Genomic DNA, 26,384 nt, shown 5'->3' with positions numbered 1-26,384 from the left:
GCTATTCTATTCATTATCAAGATTTGTGTCATTCACGTGATGAATAATAATTGATGAATAAATGATTTTACGTTAACGACCGTTCCCAGCATATTTACGTTAAAGATTTTATTCTGATCATGCATTCCACTTTTTTTATTTTGTTACTATTAGTATAATTTATCTCAAATTATGATGTAGTTAGCTTGCGGTGAGATGTGTGGTCTAAATGAAACCCAGGTTAGATTCCAAATGGGGAGATCAAACAATTCCCATCTCATCTTCGAAAAGAAACAGGATGAGCCAGATTATTCTAATTCTCAATTTCTCATTCAAAATCAAAGAAAATTTCCGAGCAAACATGCCAATTCCTAATTCGATTATATATATCCAAGAACTCGACTCCGATAAACATACAGAAATTTGCCAAAATTTGTTCTGAATGGACAAAATTGCGCCAATCTAGTGCTCTAAGAGAGGCATGGGCCCGTGAACTGGACGCCTGAGAAATTGCCATTCACATTAGAGCATGACCAACCGCGCCGACCTGCGCAAGTTAACTTTACGTCGTCGAGCTCTACGTTCTTGCACGGCACGTCTTCGCTGCACTGCAAATTGATTGCTGTTTCGGTTCTTGAAGTTCCTCTTATTCTTCTGAATCTGATGTCGCCAATCTGTATTTGCGAAGGCTGCAGGAGAGTTCAAATTCTGCGTCAGTCACTGACAACTATGCTGAAAATGTTCAGATTTCAATGCTTGTTAACAAACTTTTCGTGCCTTTTTGGTGCAGCCATGGCCCGGACAATAAAGTTGATTTATTATGATAGGATTCGATATATTGATCATGGTTATGTCCTCGAATGTGATATTAAGAACTCGAATTGCCTGCAAGCCAGGCGATCCTGGCCACGTCTTGATTCGGACTCCGTTCGTAGTGTTCTTCACCGTACAATTCCTTACGAGCAAACCGATCACGTCAGTCTCATTTCTGTACTTCCCTAAACTCCCAACACTAAAAAGAGAGAAACAAACCGAGTAAATTTCTCAATTTTCGTCAAATTTTTACGAAATAGTAGAACAAACATGGTTCGAAATCTGAGCGCGCATGTGTTTGTAGAAGTTGCACCTTATTCCATGGCCTGGTCCGCAAGTGATGTTGGACACAGTCACATTTCTCGATCCTGGACCGATGGAGATGCAGTCGTCGCCGGTGCTGATGATCGAGTTTCGAATGCTAATATGACTTGTTTGCCCGACGTGGATGCCGTCGGTGTTGAGGCTATTTCCTGGCGCGGTTATTTTAAGATCGTGGACGTCGATGTGATTGCATTGGTGAAAGTTCATGTGGAAGGCCTTGCTATTGACGAGATTAAGCCGGTGTATCGACGAATTGCTAACATCTTTAAACTTGAGTGTCTACACAAAACAATTCATTCATCATAACTTCACTGACCAAAAATGAACAAGGATGAGAAAAGTACGCAGGATATGGACTCGACACGATACAAATAAGGTGATACAACAAATCTTTGCCAACACGGATACTATATTCAGATTTGATACTATAACGAGTCTTCAGCTACTATATGTTTCAAATAACGAAATACCAAGATCGTACTGTTGGAGGTAGCTTGCTGGAACGACCGTGACCGCACTTTTTCCTCAGCCACGAGAGAGCACCCTGGCCGTCGAGTACACCGCCACCGGTGACCGTCAATTCGTTGAGGTCATTGAACTTGATCCAAAACCTATCAGGGGAGCGAATAAACCGGGGAGGAGCCCTCAAATGTCCCCTGATCTCAACAAAAGGAGACTTGTGATTCTTGCAGGGCCCTCGTAAATTGACCGGCCCGAGTGCGAAGGTTCCGGGGGGGATCAGAAGGCTCGCGGCGCCGCCGAAGTTGCATGCAGCTTTCCAAGCAGCCAAAAAAGCCTGGAAAGAGAAGATCCAGTTGAAGACTACTGAAGTTAAAAATAGTTGGCACATTGAAAGAAGTTTTACATGATGATGATATCATGCTCTGATCTTACCAAACACCAAAGAAACTTAATAAACCCATACAAATTTCTATACCTTCCATGCAACTCTTAGATCCATATTCAAAATAGAAGCTATGTAAGAGATGTCTAAATAACGCCCAACTTACACTAAGAGCTGGTTTGACCCGGTTTCTGCTTTCAGCAATACCGATAACAAAGAGAAAAATACAAATCTTTTGTCACGGCAAAATGCAAAAATGAGATTTGAGCCTCAAAGGCAGAAAGTCTAAGCTAGTGCAAAAAATTGTTGTGGGTTTTCAACATAATGCTTCTACTAACAGCACTGCGCACTTCATAAAAAAACACTATAGCAAAATCAAACATGCTCTATGACTATGTGACATTAGCTCTAGGCGGAAACAATTGAAACGAAATAACATTATACATATATTTTGTATAAGGATGAAGTATCACTTACTGCTTGGTTATCCTTTTTACCTGCACTTGCTCCATACTTGGTAACATCATAGACCTTAATGCAATTACATGAATTGGCAATGTACACAACCAAAAATATGGAGGAAAAGACCACTCCAAGCATTGTTCTTATTTTTGAAGAGAGAAAATTTTGGCAAATCCTGTAGTAGTAGAAACCAAAGAAAGAAATGTTTACGTTTTGTACAAACAACTCCTCATTCTTCAATTTAACAGCAGTTATACTTTTCATCAATAAGCATGTTCTTAACGCATTGCTTCTAAGAAATGACTCCATTAATGTCCATTGTTTGCTATAAAGACAATGAGTTTTGTCATTAATTTCAGGCTAAACTTCAAAAAGATCCTTGTGCTTTGTGTTATCTTTACATGGATGTGTTATACAATTAATACTTTCTCTCACGTTTAGGCTTGAGACCTTCTAGGGTCCAGACCTTCTGAGCCTGACTAACGATACTCAAACTTGGAATCTCATGCTTTAATATTATGTTTAACTTATTTATACCAATCATTTTTCTCTAAAAATTTAAGCTATCAGAAAATAATATTTTAATATTTTATATTGAATTATAAAGATATTCCTTTCAGCTCTTTTAATCAACTTACAGTTATTTCTCTTTCAATTTTATAGACATTGGATTGAGGAAAACAATAATCCTAAAATTAGAGCATAAATCGACGACAACGCAAAGAGTTAATGTTTAAAATTACACTATGAAGTTTGTAGATGTTTTATGAAATACAGAAATATGAAAGGAGGATAAGCAGTAACAGAATAAACACAGCTTATTGGTAACCCAAATTAATAAATCTTTCATAAGCCCATGTCTTAGGAATTTTTGGCTCCCAACATAAACTATACCCCAAAAAGAAAAACTGACAACCAATAGTTCAAACAATATACAGTTCAGCACAGACCATCCCCTGATAAAACTATGAAGTAGAATTTCCTAGCAGGAATAAAATTTAGCCATAGTAAGTTTAGACACTCTGAGAAAATAAGATTACATTGCGTCTCTCCTATGATTCGGAATGAACACTGTGACCATAAGGGTTTTGCAGCTGTCCTTGAGCTGCAACAACTAATGGGTTGTTTATACATGGCTGTTTGAATTGACCCATACTGTTCGTTCCTTTGACAAGAACCGGAAAAGTGTTGATCCAAACTCAGGAGTTCCTGTTGCACATAAAATAAAAAATTACAGCTTAAAATTTTCTTCTGAAACAGGCTATATACCTCATAAACAAATTGAATTATATCACAAAGAAGAAACAATATTATGATTTTGAAAATTTCCAATTAGAAGACTCTGATTCTCGTAAGACTATGCTCGTGAATATAGGAGAAATACACGTAAATTTCCATATTTGAGAGATACCTATATTCATGTGTACAGAAAACTGAACAGGACACCATTTCTTATTATCGTAATACGGAGTAGGACGCCGTTTCTTATTATCGTATGATGGAGCCATCCACCGTTGGAAATTGAAGAAAGATGAAGAGGAAAAAGAAGAGCAAGTTTGATATTAATGCGGCCTTAAAACGATTTACCTCTTTATTGTTTTGTTATATATTTTCTAGAAAGGGTGTCCACAGCAGCTTCCGCCATCTTATGAAATTATTAGAGAAGACATATAGAAATAAGAATGAAAAAAGGGTATCGAAAGGAGAGAAACAATTACCTCATCTCATACCAAAGATCTCTTCAGGAGGATCATAAATATGCCGCTCGGGAAACAACTCCTCGAAATCCTGCTTCACTCTATGCGGCAGAAGCCCCTTCAGTAGTATCCTGAAGGGCAGTTCTTCAGGAGGTTCGGGCGATTTTATCATGTCCTCGTAGATATTCATCGCATCTGATGGCGACCCGTATCTCAAGAATCCCCTGATAACCTCCGCATACGTCTGCGAATCAGGAAATAGCTCATCTCTTCTCATGCTCTCCCACACTTGGATCGCCTTTTCCATCTTTCTACTCCTGGCTAAAGCAACGATTAAATCCTTGTAGAGATACACGTCCGGCTTATACCAGTCTTCCTTTTGTATAATACTAAACATCTGTAAGAAATTTACGTCCATGAAATTAGACAGGTTGATAGATTCGACCCCACTCGAAACCAAAAAAAAGAAAAGAAAAAAAAAGCTACCCATGATCTTATATCAGTGGCTAGGGACCAACAACTGCCTAATTTCATAGGTTATAGTAGCTAAAGATGTCTCTCATATACCCTGCGAGTCCTCCATTCAGCGCTAATGGTTTTTCCTCATTAGAAAACACGAGAAATAACAAAAATTGAACTATTTTGAGAGCCATAAAGAGCCGAATCTACCATTCTCTAGCACAATGTCGAGAACCACAGTAAATGTAATAGGATGAAAAGGTTAAACTGAAGATACTGCAAGAGCAAACAACTGAAGATACTGCAATAACTTATTTAATCGAAAATTGAACATTTTTACTACCATGATTTCTTGCTTATAAAATGCTTCTGTTTTGTTGAGAAAGATCAAAGATAACTTAGAAAAAAAATGTAGTCCATTCACAGTATATTTCTCCACTCCAAAACTAAAAGCAATGATTTTTAAGCTTTTCTCGGTAACCAATCAAATTACAAGCAAAAATATGAAAAGGAAAAGGTGATATTTTAACCTAACTATCACTATATGCAGAGTTTTACTACCTAAATAAACCAATCAAAAATACTTTCCACAAAGTCCGCATCTCCCTCAAAACCCTAAAACCCTCAAATCCATCGAAACCCCAAGTTACCCGCATCAAAAACCCACTAGAAACACGCATTAACGCAGCGAAAATCGAACCTTGAGCGCCAAATCCACTTCCTCCTGTCGCTGGAGCTCGTTGAGCACGGCGATCTTATCCATCTTGAGCAGCCGCAGCACGTGCGACTTGACGAACTTCTCCAACCTCTCCTCGTCGCCCTTGAACCTCTTGAGCCCTTGGATCACGAAAAGCGCCTCCTTTCCGATCATCTTCTTCCCCCTCCACAGGGGGCCTCTCGGCCTCCCATCGTGGTAGAGGCGCCTCAGCTCGAAATTGAGCTCGGTTCGATGGGGCTCCGCGCTAGGGTTTCGGAGATTGGGGGGAGGAGAGGGGTGGTGTAAGGTTGATGTGAGGATTCGAAGGATTGAGGGGGCCAAATTAGGGTTTTTGGATCGTCGGAGAAGGGCTCGGGTCGCCATGGATGGGGAAGCGTAGAGAGGGTTAAAACCTCCACGAAGGGGTTAAACCCTTTTAAAGTGTTAAGTGTTAATATTGACCGTTGGATTGCGTGATTGGTCTTTGCGTACGGTAAGTATACGATCCGGGCTTTTTTTGCAAATAGCCCCCTTACAAATTTTTTTTTTAAAATTGGCCCTGTCAAAAATTTATTTGCGAAAATGACCCTGGCCCCGCCACGCAAGCGCCACGTCAGCGCCACGCGGGCGGGGCTGGGCGAGATGGTTAAGTTGAACACGGTGAACCATTCACCGTGTTCAATACAAAATTTCATGATTCACCGTGTCCAATACAAAATAGCTAAGAGCGAAATATTTGTATTGGACACGGTGAACCATTCACCGTGTCCAATTATTTTGTATTGGACACGGTGAATGGTTCACCGTATCTAATATAAATACCTCCAACTTAGCCATTGTTGGGGTATTTGTATTGGACACGGTGAACCATTCACCGTGTCCAATATAAAAATTTTGTATTGAACACGGTGAATGATTCACCGTGTTCAACTTAAACATCTGGGCCCGCCCTGCCCGCTTGGCGCTGACGTGGCGCTGGCGTGGCAGAGGCAGGGCTATTTTTGCAAATAATTTTTGGACGGGGCTATTTTTGCAAATAAAATTTGTCAGGGGGCCATTTGCAAAAAAAGCCCATACGATCCATAATTTGTACTGTAGAAATGTGCATTTTCTATATTTCTTTTGATAAGCACTTTTAAAGGTTAGAGTGTTTCTTTTTTTTTTTATTTTTTTTTTTTGGGCCGTTTATTAAAATTTAGCTCCCCAGACCCGATTTTCAATTTTGATTCTTCTGAGTTTCAATTATAGTCATTTAACTCTGAAGTTTAATTTCAATTTATAGATTTTATCCTTACTTCAGAAAGATTATTCATGAACAAATCATTTTCAACTTTCCCGGGCTCCATTTGAAATTTTAAAAAAATTATATTACGCGTGATGAAAAAAATATATACTCTATTTATTTCTGTATACATGTGATATTATATTGTGCATATTATATTATGAGTTTCAAGGATTTAAGTGTCATGGCACGGGATCGTACTGAAAACTTACTGACACGGTACAGCACGGTACATGCCGAGCCGTGCTGATGCATGCCGGTAAAAAAAATTCTTATATGCCGGCACATTATAACATGAAATATTTATTTTCTTTAACAACAAAATATTTTAATTATTTATTATATCTTTTTATCACATCTTTTAAATTTTATTGAAAAAATTACTTACTAATTTAAATAATATAGAATTTTAAGCTGTGCTATCGGTAGGGGATATGTATCATGCCAGTATTTTGTTGGCACGGTACAGCAAGATGGATACAGTCCGTGCCAACGGGTACTTAAAACCTTGATGAGTTTAAAGTCGCGAATTTATTTCGAATTTTCAAAAGAAGAAACAGTGATGTATCCCAGTTAAAAGCACCATGTCTCACTTCCATTTCCCAGTGTTCCAAGTTAGTGACCATGATCAACTCAGCAGAACAGCACTTCATCATATATCATTGGGGAACTTAAACCATTTTGTCATGGAACTTCAATTTGCAGCAATTGATTGGTGAAAAATTTGTTTTCGCAAGTGAAGATTTAACCATCAATCGAGATTCCTACTCAAACTGGAGACTTGCTCGAAGAGATGCGAATATATTAACAGGCAAACGAAACCGCAAAAAGAGTAACATCAATCTCTCCAGATTGTTCTGGTTTCGAGAACAACAGATTCAAAATGCCCTAAAACATGGATGGGCCGAACACGCTGAGCATTAACCCGGCTTGAGATCAGGCGCGTTTACCACTGCTCGGATTCGATTTTGTGCAGAGGACTTTCCTTCCCTTGGCGCGCCTCCGCTTCAGCAGGGCTCTTCCACTGGTGGTCCGCATGCGTCTTCGGAATCCATGTGTGCGAGCGAGTGATTTCCGAGATCGTGACCTTTTAGTCATGCAAAGAGCAGCCTTACCTGCCCTAACCTGGAGACCTCGGTATCGCTCTCTCACCACTTTGTTAGAGCCTAAGTCAATCCCCAGAGACAAACCTGTGATCCGAGAGCAAGACACATTAGTCATTTAAAGTTAACCTGATATGAAATGGTTTAAATTTTAGTAGAAGTTGCTGAAGAAAGAAATTAACCCTCCAAATTACACCACTAACATATGCGAGGAGGAAAAGTCAATGCAGTTAAACTTTGAGAATCTCGGAGCACAAGAATATAACAATTATTTCATGTGATATACAAGGATTGTTGTTGAGAGCTACAAAAGGAGAAATAAGATATGAGTGAGGCTACTATGCTATGGGAAGCACGGAGCCTTCCGTGCTTTCAGTTTATTTTCGATGTTGCGACTTTCGAATTGTCGATCGGCTCCGTTAAACTTGATCTAGAGTATTTGAAGTACCTAGAAAATAAATTTTATGATTTTACGATATCATTTGCCTAGTGAACGAAGGGGCTTAAAATCAACGGCTGAAAATAAAAATCTTACAAAATGTGATAATATGACATTAAAATTTTAAATCAAAAATATTGATCTTGTTTTATATAGTATAAAGAATTTTCTATCAAAATTTCACGTGATTTGGATATTTCTACACCGTTAAACTTGCAAACGGCTCACTACGGCCATTGAAATTTGTTGATTTTGAGCCCATTCGATCACTAGGCAAATGATATCGAAAAATAATAAAATTTATTTTCTAGGTACTCCAAATACTCTAGATCAAGTTTAACGGAGCCGATCGACGATTCGAAAGTCGCAACATCGAAAATGAGCTGGAAGCACGGAAGGTTCCGTGCTTCCGATAGCATAGTAGCCTCACTCATAAGATATTCAAAATTCGGGACATATTTGAAACATCAATTAAAGGTTTTCGGTGTATCATTTTTGTTTTCTTGCTTCTTTCTCCACAATCCTTCTTCACTCCTCTTCCTTCTTTCTTCACAGTTTCTCCTTTTTCTTTTTGCTGAAATAAGCCCAGTAATCAGGTTTTTTTTTTTCAAAAAAAAAATTTAGTATACTTTTCCATATCCAGATCCATATTTCTGCTAATAGAAATTTTTACGATACTAGCTCAGATCTAAAACATAGGCCATAAGAGCATAATAACATATATCCATATCTACGAAACAATAGATCAGTGTGCTCAATTTCACTTGCGTGGAAAGTGAGAAAACCAAAAAAGAAAATGACAAAAGATGCCTTGAACAAATCCAAGACAAGAGTGACAAAAATCGCGCAAAATTACTTCACCAAATTAGAACACACAAAGATACTTCGTAAACAGGAAGAACAACATAACTCTCGCAGGCTCTCAATTATTTAAGAGTGTAATAATCAATGACAGCGATCTACATTCTTGTTTAGGTTCTGTTTTTAACCTTAAAGCAATTATCCGAGCGTTTAGTTATTATTGGATATTACACTAGAACAACAAAGGTCATTTGTGAACCATCTCTCGCAGTGGAGCATTAATGCAAAAATTTTAACTAGTTATGTACGAATTCAACGACAAATTTGGAGAAATAGATGAGTAATAAGGGTTCAGAGATCCAAAAGGAAACTGTTTATAATGATTATCTGCATGAAAGCATGAAAGATACCTAAGCACGACAACAAGTTCATTATTGGTAACTATATGAGAGAAAAACACAGTTTTTGTCAAAAAAAAGTGAAATAAACTACTAAAAGCTCTGCAACTTTTGGAACATAAAGCTCCAATTTAGATTTGGTTCCTCAAATTCCAACTAACTAAAAAGAAATTACAACTCACAATTTCATATGAAAGGAAACGTTCATTTACAAACGAAAAAAAAGGTAAAAAGGCCCGATTTTTCCTGCTTGGTTCTCCCACAAAACCCACAAGAACATCAAACCACCATCAAATGCTCTTCAAATCGCCAAAAAAGGATCAACCATAACATAAAATGAGAAAAAAAAAAAAGAGGAGGGTGGAATAAGCTGAAGCCAAATTTCATCATTTGTAACAATTTGATAAAAACCAATACAAACTCTCATTTTTGGTTCTTCGAATTCCATCCAAAAGCAACTGGAACACAGTACTTTATACGGAACGAAACGTTCATAAATACCCCTACGAAAGGCGAAAACAACCCCATTTTTCCTACTAGTTTCTCGCAGAAACCTCACAACAACATCAAAACCACTACAAAACACTCAAAAAATCACCAAAGAACATTACTACAACATTAAATTAAGAAAAAATAAGGAGAAAGCTTACCGGAGAAGGAAGAGGGGAAGGAGAGGGAGGCCGAGGGGAAGGAGAGGAAGGAGGAGTGAAGCAACGAAGAAGACGAAGAAGAGGAACGCGCCATTGGAGCCCTAGAGAGGGAAAGGGGGCTCCGATTGAAGCTGCACCCGAAGCTTCTCCTCCCCGATTGGAGCGAGAGAGAGGCAACGGGGGACGAGGTGAGCATCGTCGCCATTGTTGTCATCTCCTTCCTCCTCGACCCTCCGCTCAACAGCTACGAAAAAGAGAAAAGAGAGGGTCGGGTTGGGTCGGGTCGATTGCATACCTTATCCGGTCGGGGATACGGTCGTTTATACGAGTATACGATGGTCTATACGTATTTCAATGGGTATTTACGCTGACACGTGGGCCCCACGTGTCAGTTTGTACTTGAAGTCCTTAGTTCGAAGTTTTGTTTCAAATTTTTTAAGTAAGTTTATTCGTGAAAAAAATATGAACAGAACAAATTCGAAAGCGAAAAAAGTGGAGTACAGCAAAAATTCAGGTACTAAATTGTGATTGAAGAATAGTATAGGGACTACCCGTACATTCTACCCTATTTGTTTGGATAGGAGCGGGAGCGGGAGCGGGAGCGCGCAACCGTAAACTCCCCACTCTGAACACGCTTCTCAGTTCTCTTCTCCCTCCATCAATGGCGACCTCGTCCCCTTCCCCAATTCCCACCCTCCTCTTATCCACCACAGTCCCCACCACCACCTCCTCCTCCTCCTCCTCCTCTTCGCGCTCCCCTTCTCTCCCCTCCTCAACCCCCGAACCCTTCTCCATCTCCTCAAACCCTAGAAGGCCCTTCGCCGAACCCTCTCCGCCGCCGCCGCCGCTCCTCGAGCCGATCGCCACCGCCCGGCGAAGGGATTTTGCGTGGGGGCTCGCGGTGTCCGCGTTGGTTGCGATGGAGCCCTCGGTTTCGGAGGCTCGCGAGGTCGAGGTCGGGGCGTATTTGCCCCCCTCCCCCTCGGACCCCGGCTTCGTCGTGTTCCGCGCCTCGCCGAGGGATACTCCCGCGCTTCGCGCCGGTAAATTGGTTCTGAGTCGATCGTCTTTTGCTGTTTCGTTTGATCCATTGATCAAAAGCTTGTCTTGCTGGAGAATTTTGGGCTTTGTCGGGAATGGGACTGTTTTGGATTAGGCCCGCTTTGGTTGGTGCCAAGAGCACTATTTTTATATTGGGGAGTTCAAAATTTTCAAAGGCGCATTCAATCTTCTCTTTGCTGTTACATGCATCTCTAGTGGCGGTTGCAACCGTAATTCTAAAACATTCGAAAATGAAAAATTGTAAGCGCTTTTGAATTTTTTTGGGGCTGTTTATAGTATAAAAATGGTGATTTTAGCCACCACGGTACCAAACTAGACCTTAGTGACTGTCTGGTCCTGCCGCTGCTTCTGCTTTCAGCAGTAGTGTCCTCACTAGAGCACATAGCATCTGACAAACATACAAATGTGGAGCTTCTGCTTTCACAGAAAGTAGAAATGAGATCCTAATTTGGGCCTGTTTGGTCCTGTACTTACATTAAACAAACTGTTTGGCAATTAGAAAAGTCCGGATATTCTGCTGTAACCGAAAGCGAAAAGTGTGATTTTGAAACCAGCAGAGAGAGAGCTCTTGTCAAATAGCAATTCATCGAACAGCACTACGCCTTAATCCTATAACTGGGCCAGGCCGGCCGTTAAATGAGGAGCCAACTATCTAAGTGCCCAATTCTAATGCATATGGTGTCAGCGTCGTGTTTAATGCTGTAGAGCTGATTCAAACTTATCTTAGCTACCTTAAGATTGATCTTCTACTCTCCTCATGGTGAAAACCTTTGATCAGAGTACCGTGTTCTTATAGTTTTTATATATACTTTTGGTATACATCAGAAAATTCAGTTATCTTTGTCTACTAGGGAATGTGGAACCTTATGAATTCGTACTCCCGCCTACTTGGAAGCAAACAAGAGTTGCCAACATACTATCTGGCAATTATTGTCAGCCGAAGTGCGCTGAGCCGTGGGTTGAGGTGAAATTTGAAGACGAAAATCAAGGCAAGGTTCAGGTGGTCGCTTCTCCGTTAATACGTTTAACTAACAAACCCAACGCAAAAATCGAAGACATTGGAAGCCCTGAGAAGGTTATTGCTTCGCTTGGACCGTTTGTCACTGGTAATACTCTCGACTCTGAGGAGCTTCTTGAGACTTCCATCGAGAAACGTGGTGATCAAACGGTAATTGTTCTTTCCGACTATGCTGATCTCTTTCTCTTATGATCATGCTGTTCAAACCGTTAATTTGCAAGTTTTGCTCCAGTTATTTCTATATTTTCTTCTCTTTTGGTCGTGTCCAATATATCAACTGTATGACATAACAGGCCAACTTAGAACTTACTTTAATAAAGCAAAAGATAACTAAATTTGTTATTTATGTTGGGGATTTTGTTCCTACATCTGTATTACGCTGGCTCATTATTGAACCAAACTATATGTGGACCAAAAAGCAATAAATGAGTAAATGAGTTAATGAGAACATTAGTCTATTTTAGGCAGTAGACTTCAAGTATGTCCTTTTTTCGACATACATTTTCTTGTTAACTTTAGTAATATGCAGGATTTGATTCTGAAATGTACGATATTCTTAGCATTACTGAGTACTGACTTGTCCCTTTTAATTTTGGGAAAAGAGATATGATAAAACATACCATTAGAATGAAAATGACAAAACATGTTGGATTGATTGCATATCTGCCAAAGTGGGTTGTTGAACAAGTCAGCTGATTATTATGTCTTAAAGAGTGTATTCGGCTTCTAATGTAATCCCATCGGCATTTACAGTATTACACCTATGTGCTCGAGACTCCATTTGCCTCGACGGGCTCTCATAACTTGGCAAAGGCTACTGCTAAGGGAAACACAGTTATTCTATTCGTTGCGAGTGCCAACGACAAGCAGTGGGCGTCTTCTCAGAAGACTTTGAAAGCCATTCTAGATTCATTCCAAGTGTAACTGCTTGCTTACACCTTCCAACAGCACTATAAAGGTAACAAGAGCTCATGTTTTTATATGTATAGTTTTGTATGAAGGTCGCTCGAAAATTCACCTGCTCGACTTCGAAATGTTACCATCTAGTTCATTGATTTTCTATTCACTTTCTGTGTGAAGAGCCATCTCATTTTGCTTCATTCATGATCAACCTGCTTCCGAGGACCCTGTCAATTTAGCCTCTAGATTTACTAATGGAGTAAATCGAAGTGTGAATTTTTGATACATTCAGAGTTTATTGTACACCATATGATATATTCTTAGAGTAAGGTAAACATGTTTGTAATATGAATGACATGGTATATGCGTGTGCTAAATGGCTTGCGCTTTATCTTCTCTCATGTCTTGTTTATAACTAGACCCAAGCAAAGATTGCAAGGGCCAGGTTTCGCCGAGTCCAATTGGCATTTACCAAACTTCCAGATATGCCGAATTGTAAAACCCAGGCTTGAAGAAATCAGGGTCAGAGTCTAGGCTTTCGATTCCTTGGTTGATTTGCGCTAATCTAGTCATTTTTTAACCATGCTTAGGTTTACAATAACTTTGCAAGTTCCGGGGTCTATCGTCTCCGAGCTAACCAGAGCTAACCAAATTTTACTGTGGCCAAAAACATGGCTCTGAGCTTTGCTCGGGTCCGTCTGTCGCAAGTCAAAATTGTTCTTTCTGTCTCATTTCTGGATCTCAAATCTGGTGGTCCATCATTCATAATTTCTTCTACATTCACTTACTTTTCTTATCACTGCTTGTAATTTTTCTCCTCATAAAGCCTCCTATTACCTCTTGTTAAGGTTGATAAACAATACCTACAAAAATCTTAGACAAAATTTGGTTCTTCTCAAAACAACTCAAGTGCCAAATTTGTGGGAAGCAATCCTTTAATAGAAGATTGTATAATGCTGTGTGCTTTTTTCCCTACTCAATGTAGGTTCCTATTCCCTTTTTCCTTCTCTTTTGGTTTTTCTTGGTTTCTCTGAGGCCCAGTTGCCTCGTAGCTAAGTTTATATTCCGAATGAATGAAATGTACAGCATATTATTTTTTTCTAATATATATATATATATATATAGTAGAATGACTAGACTAATCTATTTAGAAACTAAAGATAATTTACTATACACCATGTGATTTTGCCATTAATAAAAGGTGGAACTGATTGCGTGTGCCCATAATCCAACGGTCGCGATTAAGCACACCTATTTTATATGGTTAGATCATCTGATGTGTAAGAATTTTTTACCCCCAAAAATAAAAGAAAACGAATGAGGAACGTCTTATTCTCACTTCTTAGGCCTAAGATTCTTCTCACTTTTTGGGCCTTAAAAACCTTAGGGGTCGTTTAGTTAGTTATAATTACAAATGCAGTATAGTTGGAAATATAGCAGTTGCAGCTACATGCATCTTATTTAGTTGGATATAGTAGAAAATATTGTAACTATAAATAATTTGTTTTGTTGCATCTAGTTAAGAAATAGTTTTTAAAATTTTATTATTTTATATATATGAAAATTTATTTTTTGTTTAAAAAATAATTAAGGAGGTAAGCGTATCTTTTATCTTTTGTTAAAGATTACTCTTTGTGACTCTGCAGCTGAAATTACGGATAATTTGAGCGTAGTTTCAACTGCTACAGTTGAATCTCCTTCTGTAGCCGTTAGAGTTAAAAATATCAAATTAAATATTAAATTTGTATTTATATATAGTTATAATTATTGTGCAGTTACAACTACAAGAAACCAAACGGTCCCTAGTTATCCAATGTAGTCTAGGGACAGAGATTTGACTAGGATAAAATTTTAAGATTTAAGCACGGAGGAATGTAAATAATTTACCAAACTATTTAAACTAGATCTTATATTATTATTATTAATATTAATTGTCGAATTCTTCTCGAGTTGTAATTCTCTTACTTTGGTAAACTATTCTTTGACTAGAACACCACAATTAAGTCTTATTATTGCTAATAATAATAATAGTCCTCTGTAACAATTAATTCAGCACTCATCGCATCATTTAGAATTTTCTATATCAGGTATTATTAGAAGAGTAAGGCTACTATGCTATCGGAAGCACGGAGCCTTCTGTGCTTCCAACTCGTTTTCGATGTTGCGACTTTCGAATCGTCGATCGGCTCTGTTAAACTTGATCTAGAGTATTTGAAGTATCTAGAAAATAAATTATGCAATTTTTTGATATTATTTGCCTAGTGAACGAAGGGGCTCAAAATCAACGGCTGAAAATAAAAATCTTACAAAACGTGATAATATGACATTAAAATTTTAGATCAAAGATATTAATCTTGTTTTATATAGCATAAAGAATTTTCTATCAAAATTTCACGTGATTTGGATTTTTCTACACCGTTAAACTTGCAAACGGCTCACTGCGATCATTAAAATTATTGATTTTGAACCCCTTCGATCACTAAACAAATGATATCAAAAAATCATAAAATTTATTTTCTAGATACTTTAAATACTCTAGATCAAGTTTTACGGAGCCGATCGACGATTCGAAAGTCGCAACATCAAAAACGAACTAGAAGCATGGAAGACTCCATCCTTTCGATGGCAGAGTAGCCTCACACTTGTTAGAACCCCCTGATTATCGTTTATTTACCGCGTGCGCATAAACCCCGACACATCAGTTAATTAATGTTAGAAAAAAAAGGGGCTAAAAAAAAAAATTCGTCAGATGCAACTTTTCGCCCCATCCAGATGTTTCTAAATTGGGCAACTCAAAAAAGAAACTATTGCATGCACTTGGTGCACGGTGCACTCTTAGAACGGCTAAAAACCAACCAAAATTCAATAATTCATAGTTGGATAAATTGGACGTTTGGTCCTTACACTACAACGCGTGTGATAATTTGGTCCTGAAATTTTAATTTATGATAATTTTTTATTCCAACTTCAGAATTATTACAATTAAATTTTATAACTCAATTTAGTTTATTAAATATTGATATATCGATAATGTAAAAGTGATATAGTTGTGTTGTAATTAATAATGCACAAATAATTAAAATATTATATTATTTTTATATTAATGATGCATTAAAATTTAATAAACTAAATTGAATTATAGGAGTTACTTATAATAATTTTAAAAAGTTCAAATTAAAAATTATAATAAATTAAAATTTGGAAAAAAAAAAAAAAGGTGGGCCAAACATGCAATTTACCCTTCACAATAGAGGAATGCTAGGCATGCAATACATATGACCTTTCATATGGCTNCCGCTGAGCATGATCTATACCACTTGAAGTGTTTAGAAATCAAATTTCATATATTTTCAATATTGTTCTCTTATCCATCGAGTGGACACAAAAATAAATGGCTGAAAATGAATACTCTTTAAAAAATGATGATAGGAGTCTTGTAATTAAGATGAAGAGTATATTTATATATATATATATATATATATATACACACACACACACTACATCGACGCGATATTTTAATTATTGTATAATACACTATGATAATAATCCAATATTATCAGTGTCATATTAGTGTCGGTTTATATTTAAGAGGAAAAATATAGAAACCAACAATAAAACCAACAATAAAAAGCCCCTTGAATAAGCTTCTCAAAAAAGGGAGAAAAAATCGTCATAATAATATTGGGAAAAATATTCTAAACATTCAAGACAAAAAAAAATCATCTTTCTGAAACAAAAGGGAACTTTTCGAGAAATTAGAACGAATTAAAAAAAACATAAAATATGCCAAAAATAAAAAAAAAAACACCCAAAAATGCTTTCCTAAGCTCCAAGCGAACAACAAATTAAATGTGAAAAATGAAAAAAGAAACTACTGCTAGAAGTAGAGCTATAAGGAATCGAACCTTCTATTCTATTGCGCTCTCAATTCAACAGGTGGAAGGTCAATAACTCTACAAAATTTTGTTGAAGTACATGCATTCAATTGTGGTTTTATTAGAAGATGAGGAGGAAACGGTTTTGGAAGATGAGGAGTTTTGGAGTTTGGGAGATGAGAGGGAATAGTTTTGGTGCAATTATATGCATTTAATTGTGGTTTTATTGGGAGATGAGGAGGGAACGGTTTTGGAAGATGAGAGGTTTTGGAGGTTGGGAGATGAAAGGAAGGAGTTTTGAAAGAAGGAGGTAATGCCATGTCAGCAAGATATTGGGGATTCATAGATTAGTATAGATGAAAATTTATTTTTTGTTTAAAAAATAATTAAGGAGGTAAGCTTATCTTTTACCTTTTGTTAAAGATTACTTTTTCTGACTCTGCAGTTGAAATTACGGACAATTTGAGCGTAGTTTCAACTGCTGCAGTTGAATCTTCTTCTGCAGCCGTTAGAGTTAAATACATCAAATTAAATATTAAATTTGTATTTATATATAGTTATAATTATTGTGCAGTTACAACTGCAAGGAACCAAACGGTCCCTAGTTGTCCCATGTATTCTAGGGACAGAGATTTGACTAGGATAAAATTTTAAGATTTAAGCACGGGGGAATGTAGATAATTTACCAAACTATTTAAACTAGATCTTATATTATTATCATTAATATTAATTGTCAAATTCTTCTCGAGTTGTAATTCTCTTACTTTGGTAAACTATTCTTTGACTAGAACACCACAATTAAGTCTTATTATTGCTAATAATAATAGTAGTCCTCTGTAACAGTTAATTTAGCATTCATCGCATCATTTAGAATTTTCTATATCAGGTATTATTAGACCCCCTGATTATCGTTTATTTACCGCGTGCGCATAAACCCCGACACATCAGTTAATTAATGTTAGGAAAAAAGGGGCAAAAAAAAAAAAATCGTCAGATGCAACTTTTCGCCCCATCCAGATGTTTCTAAATTGGGCAACTCAAAAAAGAAATTATTGCATGCACTTGGTGCACGGTGCACTCTTAGAACGGCTAAAAACCAACCAAAATTCAATAATTCATAGTTGGATAAATTGGACGTTTGGTCCCTACACTACAACGTGTGTGATAATTTGGTCCCGAAATTTTAATTTGTGAAATTTTTTATTCGAACTTCAGAATTATTACAATTAAATTTTATAACTTAATTTAGTTTATTAAATATTGATATATCGATAATATAGAAGTGATGTAGTTGTGTTGTAATTAATAATGCACAAATAATTAAAAATATCATATTATTTTATATTAATAATGCATTAAAATTTAATAAACTAAATTGAATTATAGGAGTTACTTACAATAATTTTAAAAGTTCAAATTAGAAATTATAATAAATTAAAATTTGGAAAAAAAAAAGTGGGCCAAGCATGCAATTTACCCTTTAGAATAGAGGAATGCTAGGCATGCAATACATATGACCTTTCATATGGCTTCTCTAAATTAAGTTGTNCCAAACATGCAATTTACCCTTCACAATAGAGGAATGCTAGGCATGCAATACATATGACCTTTCATATGGCTTCTCTAAATTAAGTTGTATTTTTTATCCAACTAACTTTTTAACATTGTTGAATTTTATACTGAGATAGTAAATTTTTTGACTTTATAAATTTTTGAAAAAAAATATAGTTATTACATGTTCTAATCATTTTTATTATGCTATTTACAAAAAAAAATGTCATCGTTATTTCTTCTGGATTTATACTTATTTTACAGTATAAGTATGAAACTTACTTGCTAACAAATTATAGTTAGAAAGTAATTTAATTGACAAACAAACTTATATCATCAATAATTATTTAAATTTAATTTAATTAAATATGACATATATGGTTCGTACATTATATTCTATATTATATTATATATATGTTTGTAGAATTTTGGCCTTTAGATGAAGGATGTACGGTTAGGAGGAGCAAATGTCGATGCCGGTCCATAAACGTGTACGACGTACACGCGGTCCACGAACTGATTTCGTAGCCGGAAAACGCTTTCCCACTCAGATCCAGATCCAAATCGCAATTTAGTGCGAACTCCACTGATTTCCATCGGACGGTCGAGATCATCCCACCGAATCCTAATGAAAACAGAAAAATATTTTTTTATTATGGTTTTTTTTTATTTTTTAATCTCGATGCGTCGTCGTGTTCCTCCGCTTTAAAGATAAGGGGGACGAGTCGACTTGCTTTCTCTTCTTTTATTCGCCTCACAAAGAGATTAGAGAGAGAGGGACGACGAAGAGGAAGAGGGTCGGAGTCTTCGTCTCCCTCCTCCTCCTCCTACTACTCCTCGGCATCTTCTCTGTCGCACTCTAATGGCGGAGGGGAAGGAGATGGAGTCCCCCGCGAGTTGCTCCGCAGCGGCGGCGGCGGCGGAGGAGGAAAAGGGGAGGGAGGGGATGCCCGTCCCCGTGGATCCGTTCCTCGTCGAGGCGCTTGGAAACCCTAGGCATCGGGTCACTGGTGCGTGTGCTTTCGATTCTTTATCGTATTCGCTTGTGTGAGTTTTGTGGGGATTTCGTGGGGATTTGTGGGATCTTTTGTTTATGGTTGTGAGAATTGTGCGATTTTTGGGGGAATTCGTGTTGGTGGGCTCTCATATGGCAGTTTGGGTGGTTAATTGTAGGATTAGGGTTTCAAATTGACTCCTTTATTGCTTAACTTGGTTGTTACGCGCTTGGTTTCTAGGGTTTGTTGTATTATTACTAATTATTGGGAAATTTAGGGTATATTTGATTCTTGATTTGGTTGTTTTTAATTTTTCAACTCTACCTTCTTACGGGAATTAACACGCAGCATTCTAAAGTTGGAAAAGGGAAATAATTGCCACTTCTAGAAATGTGATATCTGCATCTGCATGGAAATCTATTTGTCTTGTATATGGTAATGAATAGTTTCAGCTATTTATTTGAGAATTGTGTTTTCTTTTGGAAAGTTGTTTACTGAATAATCATATGAATTGTGCTTGATTGGTGCTAGTTTATTTCCTTATCTCTGATTCATAGGGAATTTTGTGTGACTAGATTATAATAATTTCTTTGAATATGCATCAGTAATCAGCTATTCTTTGAAATCATCACACTTGAGATATATTTTTCTAGATAGATGCGCTTCATTGTGTCTGGTTGTTGGTGTGTGATTCACGAACAGATTCTTCTCAACTAGAGGTGATACAAATACAAATTCTCTGTCATTTGAGAAGAAATCTCTTGGCTTTGAACTTAGTAGAGCTGTATCACGGTTGGAATTTAACTGGAATAAGGTGCTTGGTGAACTTATTGTATGAATATCCAGGAAGTTCTGAATTCTCTTGACGAGCAATAATTTATTTTGTTCAAACATTGATCTGCTTTACCAAGAGGGTTGGCAAAGCATATTGGTGAAGGATGCTCAATTGGCACTCACCTCAATCCTTCTGCCTTCCCCATTTCAACTAATTAAGATTAAGTAGATGATGAGTTGAAATCAAGATAGGATTTATTGTTCAAAAATGCGACATTACTAATAGTGAATTCTATAGCATCGTAGGAAACTGTTGAAATCAGAGTCCCACAAAAATTTGTTGTTTGAAGAATTTCATACTTGTGAGAAGAAATATTAATGGCCGTAGAAGTGTTTTTGAACTGTAGCAATATTTAATATAGTTCTGTTTATTATTTGCTCCAAAGTATAATATTATGCGAGTACCTATAATCAACTCGACCTTAGACCATGTGAAGTGTTTTTTCAGAAGTGGTTGCCTTATGTATACCTATTCCTACTGCAGTACTACGGATGGAGATGGACATTCAGAGATTCATGAAGAACCCCGACCTCTACCAATTTGAATTCCCGCACTTTGCGACATCATATCTTAGGCGCTGTGCCCATCGTGTGGCTCAGCATTACGGGCTACAGACCATGTCCCTGGACAACACTACAGATGGTTCAGGGAGTAGGGTAATGGCAAGGAAGACACTTGATAGTAAGTTCCCTGCCATCTGCTTGTCAGAAGTTTCTGCCCAACAGCCCGAGAAGGAGATTGCAGAGAAAATCAAGATTGCAATTCGTCCAAGGCCAAGAAGTGCTTCCTCGCAAAATGCAGCCGAGCTTTATAATAAAAGTGGACTCCGAACTGTAGAAGAGCGGAAGGAGGAATATGATAAGGCTCGGGCACGTATCTTTAGTGGCTCTAATAGTCCTGTAGAGGAAGGGTCATCTTCACCTGTTTTAGCTGAAGGAAGAGGCCTTTTTACCAACAGAGATGAGCAGGAATGCACTAAGGTCACCGATGATATTGAAAAGTTCACTAAGGAAGGTGGGTCCAGGGTTGCAATTTTCAAAGACAGGGAAAAGGACCGGAGTGATCCAGATTATGACCGCAGCTATGATAGGTAATGTATCCCTGCGCGATTACTAACGACTTGTTTGGTTGGTGGGGTTTCTGATATGAAAAATATCCTTCAGGAGAACTATTGTTTTTGGTGTTATCCCCATTGTGTTTGTTAGGGGATAGCAGAGTTACTTGGATACTGGTCTGCTTCTGGGGATATCCAATTCCACATGGAACTTGCTGTCACCCAGGATCAGACTGCCCTGGAATTATTTTGACCTACCTAATTCTAGGTAAGGATATAAATGGTTCCCATATCCTATTGTGGAAATGTAAGGATATTTATCCCCCTACCAAACGCTTCCTAAGCGCTTTTTATTCTTATGTGTCACATGTACTAGTCCAATATCTCAGTCATGATTACAGAAAACTGCTCAAAATATTTTCAGGTATGTTAGAGGTCTCATGCACAACCAGAGTTTCAGTTTGGGGGCATGCACTATGGTTCAGCCCCCACTTCCACAGTTCGATGCGAGGATCTCTCAATTTGGACACTTGCCGAGGAACCAAACCCCCATGAGCTACAACCTTCCTCACTCAGCTATGAACCCTTATTGTGCGGCTTTTGGACAAAGTGAGAGTACATCTAAGGATCCTGTCTACTTTCAATGGCCTAACCCAGCTATGATATACGCAAACTCCTACGAGCAGTTGAGACTCGCACAGCTTCAGGTAGGTTTTGACTTTTGATGCTCCCTCACTTCATCCTGCCGGAAAAAACCTTTTCATTCCTGCTGCTTTGACTTTTAATGGGTACTGTTTTTGGCTTGTGCAGGCACCATTTTATCAGCAACTTCTGAGCTTTGGGCATCCTCAGAATTGCTAGCAGGTATTCCAGCTATTGCTACTCGTTCCGGGTTCATTGTTGTTAGGAAGAGACATTCTAGCTTGTCGAAATCAGTACCTTCTCATTCAAGTATTCTGTAGTAAGAATCTGATATATGCAGATAGACTCTGATTGGGTAACTTCTGTAGCGCGTGTATTCTATGTTTTCATGACACTATTTGATGAAAACATATTTTTGATATTTCTATTTGTGTTTGCATTGTTATAAGCAATTGAAAAGAGCCTAGTATATTGAATGAATCTACTGCTTTCGCTTCCGCTGGTTATAGATGTTGTATGCAGCCATGTTTACAACATAATTGAATAGGTGGAACCAAGAGAATGTTTGACATTAGTCTCTTTTATGTTCATCTGTTAGATGCCGTAGTATGCGTTGTTAAAAGTTAAGAACTCTAGAATAAGAGCTGATTAACCAAATTTAGATCTACAGGGAGTACTTAGGGTCACATCAATTTGAGTAATGTGTATAAAATGTTGCTTGATCACACACGCATCTTTCTCATGTAAGATAGATGCTATTGACTTGCCGATCTATCTTTTGTTTTGGGCTCTTGCATTGGGCATATTTGTCGGTCAGTTCGTGTTCGGAACGCCCGGAAAAAGAACACTTCATCTGCAGGTCCAACTGCAACATCTGCTTAGAACTACGACAAATCAAACAAAACTTTTGGATTTGTCTACTGTTTAACCTGTAATGCTGTGTATGATGAGCACTCACAAGCAACACACCTAAATGAAGTCACTTAAGTTTCGAATTCTTAATGTTGAGGAGATTTGTAAAGTCAAACAGTGTTGATACTTCCCTAAGCAATATTCTTTCTCTGTTTCTCTTGCTAGTGCATAGAAGTGTTAAGATAGAGGAGTTATTTTTTACTAGATCGATTTTTTGGGTAATACGGCAGCATCAGTGTTCCAAAGGTTCTCGAGTTCAATTTCTCTGAGGCTTGGTGCATTTAACACTCACCGTGATACATGTTGAATCGTTTCTCACTAGATCGATCTTTGGATGACAAAAAAATAATTAATACCAGTTGCATCTAGGTTGACTTATTTTGTGCCCATCCAAAATCCCTTCCAGGGAGCAAGAATACACTTTCTTGTTCAAACTTTACTGCGCTTGCAACACAACAAAGCCAAAACTGCAACAGATATAGCTTCCTCCCTCTTGGATTTCTCCAAAGTCCAAACCTACTGCTATTTTTGGAGCTTCCCATGAACAATAAATACCCAGTTTCTAGATGTTAGCATGCAGAGTTATCCTCTCCCTGGCCTGGACTTTACTCGGTTCTATTTCTTGTATAAATTTGTCCCCTTGTTCTCTCCTTCACGGTGCCTCAACCAACATGGATGTCCATATACTGAGTTCCCGCGTTTTACGCCCCAGCAATCCGAATTCCGCACCCTCGGAAGCGCCCCTCACCGTCTTCGACCGCTTCGCCTCCAACATCTACATCGCCGTCCTCTTCGCCTTCTCCCCTCCGACCCCGCCCAATGACGCACTGATCGCCGGGTTATCCAAGACCTTGTTGCTCTTCCCTACCCTCGCAGGCCGGCTCGACTACAGCCGCCGTCTCCGCCGCCCGTGCCTTATTGTCGGCGGCTGTGGTGGCGGTGCGCTGGTGGTGGAGGCTGCGGCGTCCTCAAACTTATCGGACCATTTGCCCCTCGAGGTGTCGCCGGATTTTCAGCTACTGCACCCTTCCCCCGCCAGCGCTGTCCATGTGTTTCAGGTCCAGCTCAACCGGTTCGCTTGCGGCGGGCTGATAATCGGCGCCACCGCACACCACAGGGTCGCCGACGGCCAGTCGATGAGCATCTTTTTCACCGCGTGGGCACAAACCGTGCGTGGGGCATTCGTCGACCGTCCGCCCGTCTATGACCAGTCCTGGCTCAAGCCACGCTGCCCGCCGCATTGCGAGTTCAACCACTGGGGTCTCGAGTTCACGCCACTGAACAGTTCCTCGGTAAACCAAATCGACGTCGACCCAAGTGAAATAACCAACATGTTGATCCGATACTCTGCCGATTTCATTCAAAAGCTGCGTCGAAAGGCCGAAGGAAAGTACACCACATTCGAGACTCTGATCGGCCACCTATGGCGGAAGATAACGGTCGCCCGTCGGCTCGAAGATCGGGTGCAAACTATGGTCAGGGTTTCCGTAAACGGTAGAACAAGACTAAAACCTCCGGTACCGAACGAGTTCTTCGGCAACTTGGTCCTCAATGCGTACCCGCAAGCAACCGCAAAGGACCTCATTGACGAAGGCCTACCGGGTGCGGCGATGATGATCCACGAAGCAATACGTAGAGTCGATGATCGGTACATCCAATCGTTCATCGACTTCGGGGAGCTGTACGGGGACGAGGAACTCGTGCCGGTGTACGACGTTGACGGGAACGTGCTGTCGCCGATGCTCGAAGTTGATAGCTGGCTCAGGTTTCGATTCGAAGACGTCGACTTCGGCGGCGGAGGCGCGCTGCGCGCGTTTTTGCCGACGTGGGTGCCGTTTGAAGGGCTGGTGATGGTTCTACCTGGGTTTGGTGAGGATGGGGGGATAGATGTGTTTGTTACCTTACTGGAGGAGCATGCTAAGATGTTGAGGCAAATTTCTCACTCCTTAGATTAGGTTAGATTTGCTTGGTTCTTCAATATTAGGTGCAAAATAACACTATGAATAATTCAAATAATGAAGGAAAAATAATAGTTTCGAAGCTTTTGTAGTACATGATCAAGCTAATAGATAAATTGAGGGCATATATATGCTCTAATGTTCCTCAAATTTGTAGCTGCAAATTTTGAATAAGTGATAAGCACAAAGTTACACCTGTTTGAACTACTCTTTCCTTATTTTTTGTGACAACTCTAAATCCATTTACATAGATCAAGCTGCTTAAAGCTGAAAAGAAAGAAAACTGCTTCTTATACGCGCAAAGATAGGGTGTAAATCTTATACACACTCATTTAAAAATTTTTAAAAAAAGTTTAAAACTCTGTTTATATCTTTAATATTATAACAAAAGATTAAAAAGACCAACGAAAAAATATTAGATTTACGCCCATTTTTTGGGTGTACATATAGCATTGCTTGAAAAGTAAAAAAAAAAAAAAAAAAAAAAATTTTTTTTTCTTTTTTCGATCAATGCTGCTAGCACATTCAAAAAATAGGTGCAAAATCGTACATTCAATTCATTCAAGAACCTATATCTTTATACTTTATTATTATTAATTTTTTTTAATAATGAAAATTAAAAAAGAGGGTTTAAATTTTAGAACGAGTGAATATAAAATTTACTTTATTTTTGAATGTGTAAGTAGCATTTTTTTTTCTCGCCGCCTCCAACAGTGAGGACCGATACGTTGAGCCTAAATTTGGCTCGAAAAATTTCAAGGTTCATACGTACTGCACTATGAACGACGATGGAGCTAATAAATTGAGAAATACTTCTATACACCGGCCAATTTAAATCCGACCATTCAATTTTTGAGGTTAAGATTGACTTTTACATAATGGTAACCTGCTCAACAGGTTACCAATCAATCATAAAGATAATATTTGAAACTATGCATTAGCTAATTACCAAATTTGATAATATCTAACAAATCTTTATTTCCTAATTTAATTTTGTTACTTACCAATTTAGATAATGGTTAATTTCATAAGTGATAAATCTTTATAAATTTAAATTTAAAATTTAACTTGAGTTTAAACTTTATATTTATAATTGTATAAATTAAATTTAAATTTTAGAAAGAAAAATTTATATTTAAACGAGTAAATATTTCAATTTAAATTGTCAATTCAATATTAAACATGAAAGTTCAAAAATTAATGTTACTGTCTTTAAAATTGTAATTTAAGTTATAGTGCATTTATAAATTTTTATTATTTTATTAATGGTGGAGCCAATGATGGAACATGTAAATAATACATTCCATGCACGCAATAATATCTCCTTTTTATAGGACACATTATCTTTTCAGTGGCACACTAAAAAAAAATAAAATTTGGGAAATATTCTAAATACCATTCTCATAGGTTTTTTTTATTTTTGCATCTTATAGTTTAAAGTGTATTAATTTATAATTTTATTTTTTTTAGTACTTATGGTTTAAAATATATTAATTTAGTATTCCGTAATTTTATTTATTTATTTTTCTTATCCTCTTTATTATTTTTTTTTTGTTAAATCAGTTACAAAGTTAAAACTAAAATATACTAAAGTAAATATTCGATAAGTCTAGATAGGATATCTAAAGTTTTTT

The 26,384-nt window shown here is 37.9% G+C and overlaps 6 protein-coding genes across 7 annotated transcripts; 3 read left to right on the top strand and 3 right to left on the bottom strand.

The window, feature by feature from the left end:
* On the bottom strand, positions 349-2,746 carry LOC109727874 (exopolygalacturonase-like). The gene is made up of 5 exons (XM_020258070.1): positions 2,438-2,746; positions 1,598-1,912; positions 1,106-1,395; positions 757-991; positions 349-668 (listed from the first exon to the last, which is right to left on the bottom strand). The coding sequence occupies exons 1-5, from the start codon at positions 2,729-2,731 to the stop codon at positions 450-452; spliced, it is 1,353 nt and encodes a 450-aa protein (XP_020113659.1). The 5' UTR covers positions 2,732-2,746; the 3' UTR covers positions 349-449.
* On the bottom strand, positions 3,282-5,690 carry LOC109727875 (pentatricopeptide repeat-containing protein At3g46870-like). The gene is made up of 3 exons (XM_020258071.1): positions 5,279-5,690; positions 4,141-4,516; positions 3,282-3,631 (listed from the first exon to the last, which is right to left on the bottom strand). Exons 1-2 carry the CDS (start codon positions 5,657-5,659, stop codon positions 4,142-4,144), a joined length of 756 nt encoding a protein of 251 aa, XP_020113660.1. The 5' UTR covers positions 5,660-5,690; the 3' UTR covers positions 3,282-3,631; position 4,141.
* LOC109728254 (50S ribosomal protein L34, chloroplastic-like) lies at positions 7,339-10,204 on the bottom strand. Its single transcript, XM_020258625.1, has 2 exons — positions 9,949-10,204; positions 7,339-7,747 (listed from the first exon to the last, which is right to left on the bottom strand). The coding sequence occupies exons 1-2, from the start codon at positions 10,160-10,162 to the stop codon at positions 7,494-7,496; spliced, it is 468 nt and encodes a 155-aa protein (XP_020114214.1). The 5' UTR covers positions 10,163-10,204; the 3' UTR covers positions 7,339-7,493.
* On the top strand, positions 10,570-13,276 carry LOC109727856 (psbP domain-containing protein 6, chloroplastic-like). Its single transcript, XM_020258056.1, has 3 exons — positions 10,570-10,991; positions 11,862-12,178; positions 12,782-13,276. The coding sequence occupies exons 1-3, from the start codon at positions 10,610-10,612 to the stop codon at positions 12,950-12,952; spliced, it is 870 nt and encodes a 289-aa protein (XP_020113645.1). The 5' UTR covers positions 10,570-10,609; the 3' UTR covers positions 12,953-13,276.
* Positions 19,093-22,386, top strand: LOC109728293. Of its 2 annotated transcripts, none has more exons than XM_020258668.1 (4): positions 19,093-19,364; positions 20,668-21,274; positions 21,663-21,945; positions 22,049-22,386. In XM_020258668.1, exons 1-4 carry the CDS (start codon positions 19,217-19,219, stop codon positions 22,097-22,099), a joined length of 1,089 nt encoding a protein of 362 aa, XP_020114257.1. In that variant the 5' UTR covers positions 19,093-19,216; the 3' UTR covers positions 22,100-22,386. The 2 variants fall into 2 exon arrangements, with proteins under 2 accessions (XP_020114257.1, XP_020114255.1); XM_020258666.1 differs by having other exon boundaries at positions 20,632-21,274.
* On the top strand, positions 23,464-24,866 carry LOC109728454 (tryptamine hydroxycinnamoyltransferase 1-like). Its single transcript, XM_020258872.1, has one exon. It carries the CDS (start codon positions 23,464-23,466, stop codon positions 24,745-24,747), a length of 1,284 nt encoding a protein of 427 aa, XP_020114461.1. The 3' UTR covers positions 24,748-24,866.

The sequence above is a fragment of the Ananas comosus genome, linkage group 23, assembly GCF_001540865.1.
Source record: "Ananas comosus cultivar F153 linkage group 23, ASM154086v1, whole genome shotgun sequence".
Taxonomy (NCBI): domain Eukaryota; kingdom Viridiplantae; phylum Streptophyta; class Magnoliopsida; order Poales; family Bromeliaceae; genus Ananas; species Ananas comosus.
This window is presented reverse-complemented; position numbering and strand designations above follow the sequence as displayed.